This window comes from Monodelphis domestica, chromosome 3, assembly GCF_027887165.1.
Source record: "Monodelphis domestica isolate mMonDom1 chromosome 3, mMonDom1.pri, whole genome shotgun sequence".
In the NCBI taxonomy this organism is placed as follows: Eukaryota; Metazoa; Chordata; class Mammalia; order Didelphimorphia; family Didelphidae; genus Monodelphis; species Monodelphis domestica.
Genome location: NC_077229.1, coordinates 492,238,618 through 492,253,354, shown reverse-complemented (window position 1 = coordinate 492,253,354; position 14,737 = coordinate 492,238,618). Strand labels below are relative to the sequence as shown.

The 14,737-nt window shown below is 37.3% G+C and overlaps 1 protein-coding gene across 3 annotated transcripts in view; it reads left to right on the top strand.

Moving 5' to 3' along the window:
* The first annotated feature begins 1,022 nt into the window (after positions 1 to 1,022).
* Positions 1,023 to 14,737, top strand: part of WDR41 (WD repeat domain 41) — an 85,358-nt gene continuing 71,643 nt past the window's right edge. The window contains exons 1-2 of one of the 3 annotated variants that reach the window (XM_001381595.4): positions 1,023 to 1,365; positions 3,643 to 3,758. In XM_001381595.4, the coding sequence (XP_001381632.1) occupies positions 1,315 to 1,365; positions 3,643 to 3,758 (167 nt within the window). In that variant the 5' untranslated portion in view covers positions 1,023 to 1,314. The remainder of the gene's footprint in view (positions 1,366 to 3,642; positions 3,759 to 14,737) is intronic. The other 2 variants (XM_007486445.2, XM_007486444.2) reach the window with 2 other exon arrangements.

Here is a 14,737-nt window from a genome sequence, read left to right as displayed (position 1 = left end):
TTGTCCCTAATCTACAAGGAGAATTAGGAAGATTATGGAAAATGTCAGTCCTGTCACAACTGTGACTCAGAGATAGTCAGAGAGATAGAGGACAGCTGATAAATCTTCTTTCTTCTTCCAATTACACAAAGCCACCAACAAAAGTTAAATTCTTCTCAGATTAATTTCATAAGCCCCCTTAAAGGTCCTTCAACCTAGGACAGAGGAAGTCAGTCTCTCCCTTGGTCTGACACCCCAGAGAAGAGGTTTAGTTCCTTTGGTCAGTAAACCCCAGAGAAGAAATCTCAGTTCATCTCCTCTGGCCAGCTCCAACTGCCTTTCCTGGGAACATTCTGTTTTGGAATCTTCACCTTGATTGACAGATCAGGTCCTCAGCTTTCTTTTGCAAGCATGAAGTTCTCTCCTTCTACATGCCTCTTCCACAATATATAGTGGTTACAATGTAATATGCATATGATACAGATAACTATAATATAGCTATATTGTAAATTTCAGATTATATATATTAAATATTTACTACTGAGACGAGATATACACATTATACTACATACATATAATTTACACATAAATACATTCATAAAAGGGAGTGCTGGAGCCAGTTCACATAGCAGAGCTGATTGTTACATTTTCAGTGCGAATATTTACACTTCGGAAAAAGGGAAACACTAGGAATGAGGGCTTGCTTTATTGCTTTGTTGATGTATATCAATCTGTAGCACGCATACATTACGCGCATTACATATATTATATGTATGTATTCAGGGTGTAGGCCAAATGCTTTCTGCCTCTTCCCTATTCCCTAGCTGGCTGTTAAATGAGAAAGCTTCCAGGGCCCCTAGGAGACTGAACATTCTCTCTCCCTAGGTTAAGCTGCACCAATTCTCTCAAACCCCGCTCCTCCCACCCCGTGACTCGTCTGGCCTCGCCCCACCCTAGCCCTCAGCCCCGGCGGCTGCTCCACTTGTAACTACTAGAGGCCGCTAGAGCTACTTCCTGTTCCCGCAGCCTCGCGTGCACGTTGCGCACTCCCGGGGTGGGACGTGGGAGCGTGCCCGCGCGCACCCAAGGACCGCCGGCCAGGTTCTTCGGCCCAATCCTAGCCTGGAGTTCAGTGCCCAACTCACCGGATAGGCTCTACGGGACCAAATTAGGGACAAAAAGCCTCCGCCCTCGTTTCTATTCCGCCGGTTTCATCTTTCTCTGGAGCGCAAGCTGACGGGCCACCCACCACGGGCGTGAGTTCTGTGATCGGACTCCTCCCCTCAGTCCTGGAGAAGTCCCAGCCCCTCCTTATCCTGCTCCTCCTCCGCCGGGATGCTGCGATGGTTAATCGGGGGAGGCCGAGAGCCCCAGGGATTGGCCGAGGTAAAGGCCCCCTGGGTCTAGCGGGAGATGGGCTATCCTCGAGCCCGGGCTTCCTAGGCATCCGACCGTGCTTGCATTCGGGCTGCCTGGCCCAGACTTCCGGCCTCCTCGGGGGCCCGCGAACCCGAGGGCGGCTCCCGGGGAGAGGCTTGTTCGTGGGTCCAGCTGGTCCTGGGGGGTGGGGTGGGGGACCGACTTCAGGCTCGCTGGAACTCGGGACAGGGAACTTTCCTCTCATCGGGCATTTGTATAACACTTGCCAGGCGCCAGGTACTGGGAGCGGCCGAAATTAAAAAGTGCAGACACATACCTGCCCTGTTCGGGTGCTCAGGATACGCCCCCATAGTCATTTAGCAGTTATTGAGTGTCTACAATGTGCCGGGCGCTGTACCTCCTCTTCTCTGTCTCTTGTCAAGTCCTGGCTAAAATTCCACCTCTGCAAGAAGCCCTTCCAGTCCTCCTTAATGCTAGAGCCTTCTCTCTGTACTTGTCTGCAATTTGAGGGAGAAAGGGAAGGAACGAGTATTTATTAAGCGGCTACTGCCTGGCACACAGAGGAAGGGAACAGGTTTATTAAGCGAATACTCTCTGCCAGCCTCCTCCTTCCTTGCTCCTGTCAAGTCTCGGTTTATCTTCAACAGTGCTAGAAGCAAAGTGCTGTTATTCCCATTTTACAGTTGTGGAAACTGAGACAGAAGTTAAATGACTTGCCGGGATCTTACTACTAGTAAACACCTGAGATAGGATTTGAAACCTAGTCTCACTGACTCCAGGCTCAGCTCTCTATCCACCATCCTACCTGGCTGCAGTATAGCTGTATATAGATAGCTTGTTTGTGTGTGTGTATATATGTACACACACTTCCCCCTCATTAGATTGTTAGCTCCTTGAGAGTAAGGGCTGTCTTGTCTTTTTTTTTTTTAATCCCCAGTACAGTACAGTTTGTGACATAGTAGATGCTTAGCACATGCTTATTTTTTAAGTTATTTATTTATTTTATTTAAATAAATAAATAATAAATAAATAAATATTTAAATAAATATTATATTATATTTAAGTTAACTTAACTGCCCTCTTTAGACCAGGCACAACTTTATAAAGCAATAGAAAGATTTGTGAATGTTTTAAAAAGTCAGCTGATAGTTGAACCTTTCATGGTTTGCAAAAGTCAGCTGATAGTTGAACCTTTCATGGTTTGCAAAAGTCAGCTGATAGTTGAACCTTTCATGGTTTGCTAATAGAATATAGCCAGCTCTTGATTGATTATTACATGTGAGGATCAGACATAATGAACCTTTTTTCCATTCATCTTTGATTTGTTTAGGAAATGTAAAGTAGCTTGAATATTAATTTGAGAAAAATGGAAGCAATACATCCCACCTGTGCTAATATGACATCATCAGTTTCGTCATCAACATTCACAAAAATACTTCAGTTCTTCACACTGTCGAAAGACAATTGGTCATCTCTTTCTTTTAGGGTTAGGTAGGAAAATATTTCCACATTGCTTTGATTTTTGGTCATTTTACTATTTTTATTAGTACCAGGACAGGATTTGTAAGGAAAAAAAGAAGAAAAGAATTTCAAAAATACTGATTCTGAATTTTGATTCCTAAGTTTCTTCTTTGTTATGCTACCACAATCAATTGCTTTGTCTGGCTTATTTAGGGCAAAGAATACTATCATTTCTACTACAATTTTTATTGTGAAGCATTTGCAGTTTCTAAATATTGGAGAAAGTAATTTATGTATATTTTGAATGAATAAATGTTACAAATATGTGCTGGTGATATAAATGGTTTTGGATAATTCATTCCAACATTTTTTTCCTGTTACCAAAATTGAGTTGGAAGAAATAGCTGTGTAACAATCCAAATATATAATGCTGTGGTTATTTTTAGTGGAAGAAATAGCTGTTTGTAAGAATTCAAATATATAATGCCCTGGTTCTTTTTGGTGTATTTTTATTTTTTATTTCTTTGAACACAAATTTATTTCTATGACATCCACTTCAGAAGCAGCCCTCAGAGTATAAATAGGCTCTTATGGGGTTATTACCATGACTTAAATATGTATATTTGTTGTAAGATATAGAAAATGCATTCTTTAAAGTAAGCAGTCCTTCAAATAAGGGAAATAATATTCCATGAAATATTTCCTATGACTTTTTACATTTTGTGTTCTGAATGTCATTATTCAGGCTATACATAGTATTTATCAACAGATTCTTAAATCACAAATCTTCCTTTTTCCTTCTCTCTTTTTTGGGATCCCAAGAAGTATCCAGTACAGTCAATAGGTGAGGAGCAAACCCAGAATCCCTACACTGAACTTCTAGTACTGAAAGCACATCATGATATTGTACGATTTCTAGTACAATTAGATGACTACAGGTAAGCAGCTTTCCCTTTTACGCATTATGTATGAAGGCTTTTCATGAAGCCTTTCAAAAAGTATTTCAGAAATTAAACAAGATTTTCTTAAATCTTTCTTTGGTTGATTAATAACATTTGAAAATAGAATTATTGCTATGCTATTGCTATGCAATGCAAATTTCACCATCAGGTTTCCTATGTATTGTTATAATATTCAATTTAACAAGCATTTATAAAGTATAGCGAAATTATGTACAGCATAATATTTCTAAATATATTGCATATACATGGGCATAAGTCTACTTTTTCAATAAATGTAATGGCAGAATAATTAGGGATCAGTATAGATGTTTGAGGCAGTCGCTGCATGTGGAAGATGGACATTGACTGGGGCCCAGAAATGAAGAAGAAAGAGTGGGCTGGATTATAGTTGGGAAACTGTACAGTGCTCTTAATGATACCACACTGTTCCCTGGTTCAAAACTCCACATTTTTCATACTAAGCACCAGTTTCTGAAGCATTAAAATTGTAAGTGGACAAAAGGTGGGGTAGAGTAATGTGGTGGACACAAGCTAGTTGAAGTATATTTCTAGTGCTGACTTATGTTCAGGAAGTGACCATTGTCAGGGGCAGCTGGGTGGCTCAATGGATTGAGAGCCAGACCCAGAGATGGGAGGTCCAGGGTTCAAATGTGACCTGTCTATATTATTATGTAATGTCATGCCATGTTATGTCATGTTATAGTATGTCATATATGATATTATATGATATGATATTATGCATTTTTCCCTTTCTGCATATCACCGGTACAAAATCCTGGTAGATTTAGTAAAGGACGAATAAATGGTTCTTGACTGTTAACTGATTGACTAACTGCAGCCTTTATCCCCTAGAAGCTACAGATACTGAAAGACTGGAAAAGAAAGTTCTTGCCACCAAAATCACTGACATTACCAAATGCTTCAATTCCATAAATGGATCTGGTTTTATCAAAGTGATATTTAAGAAAATGTTTCTAAATGAACCTTTTCTCATTGTATGTTTTAGTTAAGTTTGATTGTGTAAGGGAGAAATGGGGTTAATTTTTAAAGGATTAGACTTAATTATTTAAAAGTGTGGTTGCCAGGAATTTAATGAATTCCAAAGAGATTTTATTTACAATTTATTTACAAAGTGTAAAAAGAGTGAAGTAAGAAATCAGAGAGAGGATAAGGTAAGATATTTAGCCTAAACACTAAGTAATTTACTTCCTGCCCCAGGGCAGGGAGACTTAGTTCTTAACTGGAGGGGCCTCAGCCTGAGGTCCTGGGGATGCAGGGAATCTTTTTCAAGAGGATAGGTCTCTCCTGAGGTTAGTCTTTTCTGAATATCCAACAGTTAAGAGTTAGCTTTTCACTCACTATATGTCAATCTAAAGGAACAGGGTCTCAGGTCCAGTTAGCAGATCCTTCTGCCCCTCTTCACCAGCCTCAACCTGAAAGCATGAAGTCATCACTCCCTTTTAAAGACATTTTCTCTTGCATCACTTCCTGTGTCTTCCCCTAAATTTAAGTCACAGACCTCCCACTCATTGATTAAGTGAGATGTTTACACTTTCAGTGATCAGATCTAAAAATGGACACATCTCCATACTCAACTTTTAAGTAGGGTGTTCTAAAAATAGTCAGGGGTTACAATTTAATCGTCACAATCAAGGGAGAGTTAATTTCATTGTTATAATCAGGGGAGAGTTAAATTTAATCTTCACAATTGCTTACTATCTGCACCAATGAGCTTCCACCATGTCCTGCCTTTTTCCTTAAGAACAACTGGGCATTCCCCCCTGCTCTGCAGCTAAACCCTATCTTTATTAATATATGTATATATGTATAATCTCTTTCTGTTAGAATGTGAGCTTCTTGTAAACAGAGACTACCTTGCTTTTCAATTTATATCTCCAGTGCTTAATAAATGCTTTTTCAGTCATTCATTCATAAAAGCTATCAGTAAAGAAATGTATTTTTGGAAAAGAATGTGTCCTAAGGCAGTTAGGTAGCATAGTGGATAGAGAGCCAGACCTGGAGATAGGGAACCTAGGTTCAAATTTGACCTCAGATACTTCCTTGCTCTGTGTAAGTCACTTAACTCTGTTTGCTTAGATTTTTGCTCTTCTTTCTTAGAAACAATACTCAGTATCAATTCTAAGGCAAAAGAAAAGGAAAGAATGTGGCTTAAGTGTGTGGTGAGAGCAAGGGATTGCAGATGGGTAGCTAGACTTCTCCCCTGCTATCTACAACCTGAAAAGATCTTGAGGAAGGTTTCTAGCATGTTAAGTGGGGCCTCAGTAGAGGATCTAAGGAAGAATATAAACAGAAGAAACTGAACCAGATAAGGAGGCAAGGATGGGTGATGATCTGCGGCATTGGAAGGAATGAAATGTGTAGTTGGTTGAACTTTAAAACTACCCATTTCAATGTAGAAGGCTGAGGGTTTCAAGTGCTGCAAAGTTGAAATGTTGCTCTAGTGTCCTTTTAGTCATTATTTGCTTAGATGAAAAAGAGAACTCGGATTATTATCATAAATTTAAGTTGGATAAAAATTCTGTTCATTATAATTCCATTGTATTTTGAGAGTTCAAAAAGATGGATAAAGCTATACAATTTTCATGATTATTTTAGGCCTATGCTTGTGAGATGGGTAGTAAATACTTGTAGTTCTTTGTTGAAAGAAGAAGTGATGATGAAGCTGATACATAAGATGACTGTCATTGTGTAATATGGCTAACTATTATGATGCTGCTTTATCTATTCTTGTTTCTTAATGGTCCCTAAATATATATTCAAGCATTTCAGTGATATAGTAGTGTTTTACGTAAATACTATGAGGACATCGATGTTGGACCTTCTCACTTCATCTCTAGTACTTTTATCTTTTCACCATGTTAGAACTATTCACTTGGTTTGTGATCATTAGAGGCAGGGCACTGGACTTGTAATTGAGGGAAACAGATTTCATCTCATCCTAGCCTCCAGCACTGAGTATTTATTGCCTCTGTGACCATGGGCAAGTCACTTTTTCTTAGCTTCAGTTCCCTAATGTTGAAAAAGACATTAAAACTGCAGCATCCACCTCATGGATATATATATAAGTCAAGTGAGACAAAGCTTAAACAAATGAAAGCATTATGTAAATGTTAGCTATAAAGAAATGAACCAACATCTCTCCCTTCCTCCCCCCAGAAAAGCCTGGCTCTGAACTATGGAATATATATAATTTTTGAAAAATATGAATTCATACTTCTAGGATAGATAGGAAACTATATTAGAAGTAGTATAATAAAATGTTAGTAATAACTAACACTTAGAAATTTAATTTGTTATAGATATTTTTATCTGTGAGACCCTGTTTGCCCAGGAAATTACTCCATTAAATTACATATGTAATTAAGTGTGAAATTTTCTTGACAATCATTTGTTGTTATAGAATATTATGTTATAATTATGTTTTTTTACAAAGAACAATTTTTAGAGTATTGTCAGTGTGCAAGGGGCTAGCTATTCAAAAAAAATCCAAATTTGTGATAGAGAAACAGTAATAGTTTCAGCCTATTTTCCAATATCTGTTAAAAAATTAATTTTTGGAAGACTCTAAAAGAAAATACGCATAAAGTCATGCTTGGCAGTAAGACATAGGAAAATGTGTAGACAGTACAAATATATAATACAAGTTGCGTTATGAACTCAATGTTGTTAATCTTGATTTAATCGAATATTTTAGAATTGCCATTTACCATCTGTTCTTGATCTAGCCTCTATATCAAGGATTTAGTTTATGCATTGTCAAATTGCAGAAAATATCTTTTGTTTGATTTTCTCAATAAAATTAGTATTGTTACACTTTTTATGTTTTTATTTAGTTTTTGTCGGCATTCTATTCTAGTTTTTGTCAGCTGTTGTAATCCAGGTTTCACGCTTCAGGTCTTTAGATAATATCATCTTATTGAGAATTTTGCAGAAGGATTTTCTTGTTTTCTCGGTGGCTCAGCTAAAATCAGTGAGTGGAAAATTTTCTCAGATTGGTTTTTGAAGATACTAAATAAATCCTGTATCAACCTAACAGACAGCTGCCTTTTTCTTCTCTTCTTTTGTATTTTTGAACATGAAGTAAGGGTCATATTGATTGGGAGATCACTAAAGAAGGCTAAGCCTCAGCAAGAGTCTTCCAAAAAATGGACTGTGCTAAAATTGCATGTAATACTCTAGCATTTGACACATTAAACTAAAATGAGTTCATAACACATTTTAAGAATAGTTTCTTCGTTGCTCATTTGACCATTCCTTGCTCCTCCAGGAAACAGACAAGGTTATGGAGGATGGTGATCATGCCTGGAAAAGAATCAGGTGACCCATGAAACACTAGGCTGGAGAACAAAATGTGCCTCCGGGATGGCTAGTGATTCTGTACATTTTGGGGGAAAACTTTATAAAATTGAGTGCAATTTAGTAATTCCTTTATAACAACCCTGTTTCTATCTTATAGGATAGTCTTACTCTTAAGCTAGTCATAAGTGACCTAGTTATAGTGGATCCAAAAGGAGATGGCTAGAGGATTATGTTTAAAAAGTGGTAACAAATAGCCTAGTGTTAGCTTAGGTTTATATAGTGTTCTTGTTTTAGTGTTAAAAGGCTTCTCTAGTTGTAAATTAGGCCTTTGGGGGAAGTTGAATAAACTCTGTTAGGTCTCCAGAGTACAGTGTGACGTAATGGACAGAGGTATCTTGGGCAAGCTAGTTTATTTCTCTGATATCTATTTTTCTTTATAAAATGAGGATAACACTTGATCTGTCTTATTCCTTGGTGAATCTCTATTCTATCAGTGTGATTTTTCTTTGATCCAAGGCAGAGAGAGCATTATAGGTCATCTTTTAGATATTTTAATAAGATTAAGTGTCTGGCATCAGAGATTCCAGGGAAGCATTTGTGCTTTCTTGATTATTTTTTTATTCTTGATAAACACTGTCCCACATCCTTTTCTGCTTATCCGTGAACTTGCTGAGCTCCTTTTACTACAAATCATACATATTAGAGACTAACAACTTAATACTCTCTCTTTGGATTATTTATCATTTTATTTCTTCTAAGACTTTGGTACTCTCTTGATTTGATAGTCTTCTAGCACTTTGATATTCTATGATTAGCAACTATGTAACATCAGTAAGGGAATTTTGTTATTCAAGTGATAGGAGTTTATAATTGTGGATCTATGAAAGAATGGAATCTTTGAAAGCACAAGAAAGCACATTCTGATTCAAGCTCATTTGTCCAAGATGAAGTAATGTATATGAAAATGCTTTGAAAACCATAAAGCACTTTATATATGTAAGATCATGGGATTGTATTGAATTTTAATTTCCTCTAGGACAACTGCCTAATTTTACAGATAAGGAAACTAAGATCCTATAGAGTTGAAGAGTGTTATCTAAATGGCAAAATGAGATTTGAACCCAACAAATTCCCTCTTTTCACCCTAAGATACTTCTTCTAATGAAGATGATGAGGACAATCCAAAGGTATAGTTTAAGTTCTAGTATAGTATAGAAGAAGCAATACTGGTTTTAGGTGAAGACCTGAGATGTAGCCTTACTGCTTACTTAGCTGTGTGACTTTGGCTTAGTTGTTCTTTGTTTCTATTCTTCCAGAAGGGTCTTGAAAACATTGCCCATATATATTTCCCATGTCTTTTCATTGCTAGTTGTGATGCCATTCCCCCCCCCCCCCCTTTTTTTTGGTTTTAAGTTGAGACTTGTTAGGGGTAAAATATATGGTTGGACTGAATATATTTTTAGTTGGTCGTCAAGGATTTAAATTAAATTCTAAATATCAATGAAATACTTAAGTCAGAATGGAATTTATGGTGGTTTGTTTACAATAGAGTGAAGATATTAAGGAAGAAAGAAAGAGAGGAAAAGGAGAGAGATACCAGACAGGAGTTCAGAGACCCCAGCCAAGGTAGGGAGGGGGCAGAGGATTAAATCTAGCAAGGCTTCCAGCCATGAGACCTCCTCCAAGATGAGGAGCCTCTCCAGAGGCTTATGCCTCCAGAAAAGCCAAGGAAAGGGGAGTAAGCCTTGCACCCACCATGTGACAGTCTAAGGGAAGCAGTCTGAGGTCTCACACTTGAGCTCCCCCACAGTCAAGTTCCACCGGTGGCTAAGTCCCTCTCAAAGGAAGTGACGCAAAATATAAAGGCAGTTCTTTATGTCACTTCCTGCGTCTCACATGTACCAATGGTGGCTTAAACTTGAAGGTCCAGGGGGTCAGTCAGTTGTTTCTGATTTGTCACTTGCTAGCATAGGAGGGTCATAGACCTTCCTCACCCACACTTAATCCTTAAGTGGGGGAGTATACATTCCTGGTTGCTAAAATTCTAAAGACTAAGCAGGGTGGAGCAAAATCTAAAATTCAGCACTGAAACCTTTTTGGGTCTAAAATTTCACCAAGAATCTAGATTGTTCTGGTAGAAGGGTAGAGTAAGCTGAAGAGTTACAAATCATCCAGAAGCTACTTAGACTTCATGGGAAATGCTCCTTCTTGGGAACTATCCATGGGTACCATGCCCCTACAAAAACCTTATCTCCTCTGGTATGAGGCTGTTATAAGTTCATATATTATTCTGATCAATACATTTGTTACAGTGAATCATTTTAAGCTACTGTGTTTGGGTTATTAAATATATTCTGTTACATTATTTTTAGGTAATATACTGCTCTTTCATAGAGTGGGCCACGCTTGCAATTCTACTTCCTGTTTGGAAGAGTAGCCTTCCTTCCCCTTCCCCTAAGGGTAAAATGCCAGGGAACAACTTGCTTCCTCTGTCAGGTGGACAAGGAGTTAAGAGGGATTGCCTAAGGGAAAGACACCTGGGCTTCCAAGGTAAGCAGAGAGCAAGTAATCAACTGTTGACAATGTGAGGGAAAAAAGGATTTATACTTTCCAAGCCTTTGGAGAACATCTCCAATTAGCAGCAACAGCAGCAGCAACAGCAACAGTAGTAGGAGGAGGAGCAGAAGAAGCTACAGAAGCAGGCAGCTGGGACCACCCAGGGAGTTAGCAGAAGGAGGCTGGATTGGCAGCAACAGGAAGCAGCCTGGGGGGAAGCTGTAGCAGGAGAAACATGCTTTCTTTTCAAACTAATCAATTCAGAGAAAATTAAGGGTTCTCAACCCCAGGTATGGTCGCCATAATTATAAGTGCTAATGTCTAATTCTTCAAGTATTATTTTTATAAAGTTTATTATCTGACAAATAGAACCATGTGACTGAGTTAATCTACCTGCTCATTAGGGCCTGCTCCACCAAATCGGACAACATGAAGGAAAGTGGAAGCTAGGAGGAAAAGGGAGAATTTGAATCTTGTCTATGGCAGTACATAACAACAGGAGAGTGGGATCCTGGATAATGTAGTTCAAGATTTGTAATCACACAGTTCCAAATTGCCCTCCATAATGGTTGGAACATCATTCCACAACTCCACTAGCAATGCATTAGTGTTCCAATTTTGCCACATCCCCTCCAAAATATATTACTTTCCTTCGCTGTCAAATTGGCCAATTTGCTAGGGGTGAAGTGGTATCTCAGAGTTGTTTTGATTTGCATTTCTTTAATTATGAGAGATTTAGAACACTTTTTCATGTGCTTATTGATGGTTTTGATTTCTTTATCTGAAAAGTGCCTATTCATGCCCCTTGCCCATTTATCAATTGGGGAATGGCTTGATTTTTTTTTTTTGTACAATTGATTTAGCTCATTAAAATTTTGAGAAATGAGACCTTTGTCAGAGGTTTTGTTATAAAGATTTTTTTCCAATTTGTTGCTTCCCTTATAATTTTGTTTGCATTGGTTTTGTTTGTACAACCCCTTTTTAATTTAATGTAATCAAACCAAATTACTTAAAAAAAAAACAAAACTTTACCTACTGTCTTAGAATCAATAATAAGTATTGGTTCCAAAGCAGGAGAGAGGTAAGGGCTAGGCAGTGGGCGTTGAGTGACTTGTCTGAGGCCATATTTGAACCCAGAACCTCTTCTTTTAGGCCTGTCTCTCTATCCCCTGAGCCACCTAGATGTACCCTCAAACTACTTTGTAAGGAGCTATTGATTACATTAGTATCTGTTGTCTCTACCATTAGTATTTTAATCAGTTTCTATTTGTCTCATATATGTTTGTTGGGAGTGAAAGTTTGGGCTTCTTTTAATCCCCAATAATTTAGAACACATTGGTGGCTCTGTTTGTAAATGTTTAATCATTGCCTGATTCCTTCCAACCACTTATTCTTTCCATATCTTGAGTTCTATGCAGGGGAAATTGCTCACAGTGATGGACCTTGAGGTGTACTCCAAGTTTTTCATTTAAAGTGTTTTCTCATTAACCCCAAGTTAACCAGAAAATTAAATTATCTGGAAGACCTCATTAAGAATTTCAGCTAATTGAGACTTTTCTATATTTTTATGTAAATGCTATAGTCACAGTCATGATATTTAACATCTAGTTATCTGAAGGGAAAAAATGAAAATGAGAGAGAAATTAGATAATTGAACTAGTTTTTTTTTTTTTTAAACCACTTAATGGTTTATTTGTTAGAGAGTCTCATCTTGGGAAATAATGTCACTGAATGAAATACTGGTCTAGAATTCAAGCCATGTTGATTTGGAAAGCCCTGCTTCTGATGACCAAATGACTGACTCATATCTTTATTTAGCTCTCAATTTCTGTGTAAACTCATGTTCTTTTTTCTTAGCTGTTTTATACCATTTTGAAAATATATTCTTTGTGTGTGTGACCCCCTTAATCCTGAAGTGATCTCTGCTTTTCCCATTATTACTTTGGGAAAAAAATAAGAAACTGAATGAATTTGAAAATGTCACAGGCAAAATATCATTAAAATGAACATCACGAGATGTACCATTTTTCTTATTAGTGTGAGTTTTATTATAGTTGTTATGCCATTAGAAATCTTATTCATAGCTTATAGGACCTAGCTTATAAAAGAGAACTAAGGTTTAGTATCTCTGTAATTGGGGTTAGTAAGTGAAAGTTGTAAAGAACCTGCAAGCAGAGGAAAGGAAGTGATTTATTGACTATTTTCTCCATTTTTGCCTTTTAAAAAAGAAACCAAAACTCTTACTTTCTGTCTTAGCATCAGTAATAATTTGGTATCGATTGAACCCAGGGCCTCGTGACTTCAGGATTCTATCCAGTCATTTTCTCTTTCATATCCTGGTGATAGGGTAGAATCATAATTTTATTTATTTATTTTCAAAAGTTCATTTAATTGATTAATTAAGAAAAGTTTTCCATGGTTACATGATTCATGTTCTTTCCATCCCTTCCTCCCACCCCACTCCTATAGCCAACTAGTAGTTCCATTGGGTTTTACATGTGTCATTGATCAAGACCTATTTCCATATTATTAATATTTGAACTGTGATGATCATTTAGAGTTTACATCCCCAATCATATCCCTATTGACTCATGTGATTAAACAGTTGTTTTTATTCACTATTTATTCCCACAGTTCTTCCTCTGGATGTGGATAGCTTTCTTTCTCATAAGCCCCTCAGAATTGTCCTAGATCATTGCATTGCTGTTAGTAGAGAAGTTCATTACATTGATTTTGCCATAGTGTATCCATCCTGGTTCTGCCCCTTTCATTCTGCATCAGTTCCTGAGGTCATTCCAGTTCACATGGAATTCCTCCAGTTCATTATAGAATTCTACTTTTTAAAAAATAATGTCTAATTTTTTCCAGTTACATGTAAAATATTTTTAACACTTAAAAAAATTGGGTTTCCTGTTTCTTCCTCCCCCCCTCAAGACAATAAGCAATCTGATACAGATTTCACATGTTCAATCATGTAAAAAAAGCTTTCCTTATTAGTCATTTCGTGGAAGAGAACTAAAAAAAAAAAGACCCAAAATGAAGAAAGTGAAATAGAGTATATAGTATATTTTGATCTGTATTCAGTTGAACTCCATTAGCTTGTTCTTTGGAGGTGGATGGAATTTTTCATCATGAGTTCTTAAATCAACTGTTTATCACACAACATTGTGTACAATATTCTGCTGGTTTTGCTCACTTCACTTTGCATCAGTTCATTTAAGTTGAAGTCTTTCTGAAATGATCTTGTTCATCATTTCTTATAGCATAATGATATTCCACTACAATCATATATTACAACTTGTTCAGCTATTCCTGTATTGATGGGCATCCCTTGAATTTTCAATTCTTTGCTATTGCAAATTGAACTGCTTTAAATATTTTTGTGCAAAATGCAAAATAAATAATTTTGACTACATCAAATTAAAAAGTTTTTGTACAAACAAAACCAATGTAACTAAAATTAGAAGGAAAGCAACAAATTGGGAAACAATCTTCATAACAAAAACCTCTGACAAAGGTCTAATTACTCAAATCTATAAAGAGCTAAACTAGTTGTACAAAAAATCAAGCCATTCTCCAATTGAAAAATGGGCAAGGGACATGAATAGGCAATTTTCAGTTAAAGAAATCAAGACTATTAATAAGCACATGAAAAAGTGTTCTAAATCTCTTATAATCAGAGAGATGCAAATCAAAACAACTCTGAGGTATCACCTCACACCTAGCAGATTGGTCAATATGACAGCAAAGGAAAGTAATGAATGCTGGAGGGGATGTGGCAAAGTAGGGACATTAATTCATTGCTGGTGGAGTTGTGAATTGATCCAACCATTCTGGAGGGCAATTTGTAACGATGCCCAAAGGGTGATAAAAAACTCTCTGCCCTTTGATCCAGCCATAGCACTGCTGGGTTTGTACCCCAAAAAGATAATAAGGAAAAAGACTTGTACAAGAATATTCATAGCTGCACTCTTTGTGGTGGCCAAAAATTGGAAAATGAGGGGATGCCCTTCAATTGGGGAATGGCTGAACAAATTGTGGTATATGTTGGTGATGAAATACTATTGTGCTAAAAGGAA